Here is a 5483-nt window from a genome sequence, read left to right on the forward strand (position 1 = left end):
GTAGCATAACATTGTCAAGCCCAACATCTTCCAGGCATGAGCTTTCTTAGAAACCTAATGCAATCTGTCAGTTGTGGTCCTGGTTTACCTCAACTAAACTATTTGGTAAAGATCTCAATTACAATGGAGTGTAGAAGAAAAATCTGGAGTGGAATATGGTGGCACTGCAGTATGTAATAAGTGGGTAACCTTGGGTAGGGGATGCAGCCTCTTCTAGGCCGGGGCATTGATAAGTACAAATTACAAAAACATTTCCTATTTATAAAAATGTGCTTATTAGAACACTGGGAGTATATCATTTTGTTCTCCCTCTTGAGAGAGCAGCCTTCGAATCACAAAGGCACACACAATGAGCCTGATTCACAAACTGCACATTATAGTAAGTTTTGTAGAACTACACTAGTAGTACAAAACGTACTACAAAGTGCTATTCACAAACTGCACTTTTCTTTTGTAATAACTAACACTTTTGAGTCATTTTACAACTTTTCAGTATTCACAATTTTCTCTTGAGTAGTAAATTACACTTTTGTAGTAACTTATATTTTCGTAGTATGTCCCTACTGCAATTATTTTCTATGGGAGGATGTTGCAGTACTAGTGGTTAACGTGTGGAGTGCCAGACTTACTATCCAAGTGTAAGTTTCTACAAAAGTACAGTTTGTGAATACCAAAACGTAGCAGCCACAAGTGTAAACTTACTCAAAAGTGCAAGTTACCTTTGTGAATCAGGCCCAACTTATTCAGTCATAATTAGACAAGGTTTCTGGGAAGCGTTGTAGGCTGCACAGTTCCAGCTGGTAATATATGCACCATCGAAATCCAACAATGCAAGGAGGTTTGGAGCAGTCTTGAATACACCATCACAGAAAAACCATACACAAAAGAGACTGAGCAACCACAAAGAGCAGTCTACAGAGACACATGGGTACCGTATAGCGGCTTGGCATAGTCCGTGACTTACAGGCGTTTCTGCTCCATCACTGTTACATCACCAGCTGTCGACCTCTGCTCCCACACTGTCACTTTCCTGTCCCCAAGCTCTTCACTGTTCCATAGTATGCCATTCCTATTCCTTTAATGCCTTTTATCTATCTGTCCCTGATTCCTCACTGTCAATCAGCCCACTATCCCCTCACCTGTCCTACTTGTCACTCCCCTCCAACCCCTGCTCTTTCACTATCCCAAGGGCCTCTGTGCTCCATCACTACCTTGATGTGTTGCCCCTTCTCCCTCAGAAAGCCACTCTGTTCTCACTCACTATCTCTGGCTTGTTGCCCCTACTTGCTCACTGTCAGCCATTTTGTCTTTGCTGTGGTGTGGAAGAGGTGTGGCACCGTGGCTAGGGCGACTGACTCCAGAATCTGGGGATCACGGTTCGATCCCTGGCACCGGCAGCAGATTAGCCCAGCACCATGTGACTCTGGGCAATAGCTTGCTTAATCTTCCTGACGGCCCCCAGCGCCTAGCGACCCTTACGGGTGATTGTGCGCTTTACAAATGTTGATTATTATTATTCTCTGTCCCCATGTGTCACTCTCGCACAGTCCCGCAACCCTCACTTCCACTTGGACTGCAGTGCCTGTTCCCTTACTGTCACTCAGCTGAGGTCTCCATTCCCTCCTCAGCAGTCGGCTCACTGTTTTCTCCCCAACTGTCTCTCAGCTTCGGTCTCTGCTCACTCGCCGTCACTCAGTCGATTGGCTACAGTAAAGTGCCTTTACTCATTGTAGAGTGCAGGGCCTTTCCGTGACTGCTCCAAATGTTTGTGTTAAATATCTGACAGGCCTGATTTCCCTGTCAATCTCTACCACTTCCATGAGCCAATTGCTTCTTTTAAGAGAAACTCACATTTGCCTGTTGCACGAACAGAACTACATGATTGGCTGGCGGTACGTACTATGGTGCATTGTTACTGCCCAAAAGGAAATACCATTTAGCCAGTACCAGTCAATATTGAGATTTGGTTAGGACTCCTGTCTCTGGTTGGAGGTGACTCCTTGCTTTGACTTTCCGGCTTTCACTATTCAATGGGACAGTCAACCATGCACGATCAGGTCCAAGTTGGAGTAGGTGAAACTAAGTTTTAGCTGAAGTGGTCCTCCTCCAGTGCCTGCCGGCTGAGCTCATTGGCCAGGTCCCGGCTGGCCTGCTGCATATCCTGCCCGCTTTCTGATGTCCAGTTAGCCAGCAAGTCACTGAAGTCGGGTGCACTGGTGTTCAGGAGGCAGGACAGAGCCGGCGTTGGCTCCTTCCAAAACGAGAGCGGCAGCTGCCGCTTGTGCATGGGGATGAGCTGCTCGTATTTCCTGGCAACCCTTGGCCTTTTGTTCTCCTGTTCTTCTGAGACCCTATGCCGGATGTATCGCCTGAGGCCCACCTCAAAGAGCTCTGCGAGAGGCCCAAGTGTCCTTGGCCCATCCTGGCAGCAGATGGACTTCAGGATCTGCTGGTTGATCTCCACCGGCGGCGAGGTGGGGCTGTAGGGATCGTCATCGCTGCCGCCATTTTGTGCAATCCTCACCAGGTCAGCGTAGTACATCTCCCGCCCAGACTTTGCAGGGGACAAGTAATCCTCATAGATATTGCAGGAGTCTGGGTCATCCTCTTTAGACTTCCTCCCAAAGTACCGCTGGATGTCTCGGCTGATGAGATCAGAGAAGTGAAGAAGCTGACTGGTCATGTCTGCGTCGTTGAGCTCAGGGCTAGCTTTGCCAATCGCCATCTCAAGGCTGACGGAGCCGTCGTCTGATCCCTCATATTCCATCTCGTCCTCCTCCTCCTCCTCTTCATCCAGTTCCTCTTCGTCAGAGGTCTCCTGAAAGTCCAGCTTCATGGCTTCGAGGCTGGTGGGGAGGTAAGGGCGCTGAAAAGAGGCAGGTAGGAGGCAGAATTCGGACATGGTTCGGATCACCCCGGCAGCCATCTTTAGTCAGGGATAGTTACGGATTCCACAGTCTGAGGAGACGAAAATAACAAGGTGGTCAGCAGGCAGCTGGGATTCATGATGGTCGCATTCTCACAATACAAATACAATAGCATTTTTTACTTACTGTAAATAACATTACTCTCATTCAACAGAATAAGTGAGATTAGAACTCACACAGAGAGAAAGACTTTCAAAACAAACTACAAAATGCACTATCACTGAATACATAAATTGCACTGCTTTTTTTTTTAAAGGTAAGAAAATAAAAAGGTATTTGTTTTGTGTTCTACCACTGCTGATGACACGAAAACCATTATTATTATTATTATTATTTTTAAATGCAAGCAGCACATTTTATTTACACAGCCGAAGAGTCTGGCTACAAAAAGCAGTCACAATGTCAAGATCAAACTTCCTGGAAACTGAGGAATTCCCAGGGGAATTGAGGGCGATATTCTCGCTTCCTCCAGTAAACTGTCATTTTTTTTAAAAACTTCATTTTTGATTTATTAACATGAAGTGGTACAATTATTGCATCCATATACTTATATATCAGTACCAATGTTTACAATGTAGAGCATTTCACTTTATATTGGCATTAAAGTATATATTACGTTTGCATTGAACAGTCATTTTTGAAGGGATTCTCATGGTACACCCAGTCATCCTTGGTAATTCCGGCCTCGTACTATTAGCGATGCCCCTTGTATTGGTAATTCTAAGTCGGGGTTAATACGGCTCTATACCCTGGCACTGGTAATGAGGCCCACAGCCGAGTATCACCGTGAGCACAGCAGAGTTCTCCAGCAAACCTTCCTGCCTCTAAATGTATGAAGACAGAACTCTGAACATACATCAGTGCTTAATTTGTAAACAGTAAGTGCCAGGGCCCTTCTCTGGAGGCCACTGCTGCCTGCATCATCCGTTGCCCCTGCCATGCTGCCAATGACAGTACAAACACAACTACTAACTGTCGCACTCCTAAAAGATACAATCAGGGCTTTAAGTGGGATGAAAAAACTGGGGGGTCTCTCAAGGGGGCATGGCCAGTGTAATTAGGGGCGTGACTTACAACCACTTACTCTAAAAATGTGTGTTTATCATAGTGTGCCGCCCAACTTGTATTTTGCTGTTTCTGTCATTGCGTCCAGATATATGATATAACAAGTAACATCATACCTTCAACAAGTAAGGACTATTGGCTTTGTCAATGGTTATTAGTTGCATAAGATAAATAAGCTGCAACTGTGGCTTGTTACATATAATGTTGAAAAAGCTTCCACTTAAAGCCCCGGTGACACCACAACGAAGTTGCTGCTACTGAGTTTCAAAACAGAGAAGGGAAATCCAGAAAGAAAATGACTCCCTAAAGGATTTCCCTTCCCTGACAACACTCACCTGGCATGACGTCATGCCGTAACTTCTCCACTAGTGAGAAGCGAGCAGTGTGAGCAGCGCACATCAACGTGCCTGCTGTTTTTCCGGACTGCAGTGACAGTAAACTGCTGTCACTGCAGTCTGGAAAAAAACAGACCGCCTGTGGCAAGGCTCAAAACAGAGCCCGATAGAGACCCGTTTAAGCCCCCCTTAAAAAAACTGCCGGTGCTCAGACCCCTTGAGACCCGGCCCACTTAAAGCCCTGGATACAATTCAGACTATTTTTTTATGTGTTTTCGCTTATTAAACACACTTCTTGTGCTCATCTCAAACTTAACGAGACAGCACCACCATATAGCGGACTGTCACTAGACAGACCCCCCCAGGATATTGTGGCATGGGTTTGCAAATTTTGCAGCACAAAAATTGAAATTTAGCTACACAAAAATTCAAATTTTGCAGCATTATTGCAGCACTTTATTTTACTGGTAATCATTCCGTTTCAACTCTAAATCAATGGAACCTGTTTTAGCAGATTATTCCACTTTGAAATAGGCATGTTAAAGTTGCTGCAGCTCTACGGAAGCACAGCTCCAATCTACTAACCTCTGGGAGGAGACCAGATTTCTCCCTGGGAGGTTCTAGCACCCATGTATGCACCCCTGCCAGGGCACCACTTTCCCCACTCCCTGGTTTTAGTCACACAGTTTACGTCACTCTCTGGTTTAAGTCACGCTGCCTATTTCTCATTCTGGTTTCAGTCTCGCAGCTCCCTTCACCCTCTTGTTTAAGATGCAGCCCTTTTCCTCTCTGGTTTCAGTCACGCAGCTCCCTTCACCCTCTGGTTTAAGATGCAGCCCTTTTCCTCTCTGGTTTCAGTCACACAGCTCCCTTCACCCTCTGGTTTAAGATGCAGCCCTTTTCCTCTCTGGTTTCAGTCATGCAGCTCCCTTCACTCTCTGGTTTCAGTCACACAGCCCCCCTTCACTCCCTGGGTACAGAAATACAGCCTTCTCTTGTGCCCGTGCACTGACTCCCTTTATAGGTAGTACTGACAGGACCGACATCTCGCAATAATCATCCTTCAGAACCACGTTCCCTAGTTTCAAATTCTGCAACTCTGACCATGGTGTCACATCCTCTCCCACACGGAACACCATACTGCCCATGGCCGGAC

At 46.1% G+C, this 5483-nt stretch overlaps 1 protein-coding gene across 1 annotated transcript; it reads right to left on the minus strand.

Moving 5' to 3' along the window:
- Nucleotides 1-1605: 1605 nt before the first annotated feature.
- On the minus strand, nucleotides 1606-2947 carry PERCC1 (proline and glutamate rich with coiled coil 1). Its single transcript, XM_078664339.1, has one exon. It carries the CDS (start codon nucleotides 2924-2926, stop codon nucleotides 2087-2089), a length of 840 nt encoding a protein of 279 aa, XP_078520465.1. The 5' UTR covers nucleotides 2927-2947; the 3' UTR covers nucleotides 1606-2086.
- Between the last annotated feature and the right edge of the window lie 2536 nt (nucleotides 2948-5483).

The sequence above is a fragment of the Lissotriton helveticus genome, chromosome 10 (genome assembly GCF_964261635.1).
Source record: "Lissotriton helveticus chromosome 10, aLisHel1.1, whole genome shotgun sequence".
In the NCBI taxonomy this organism is placed as follows: Eukaryota; Metazoa; Chordata; class Amphibia; order Caudata; family Salamandridae; genus Lissotriton; species Lissotriton helveticus.

Bases quoted from the DNA above. Each gene is read 5' to 3' on its own strand.
- PERCC1 (XM_078664339.1), bottom strand. From the start codon at position 2,926: ATGGCTGCCGGGGTGATCCGAACCATGTCCGAATTCTGCCTCCTACCT.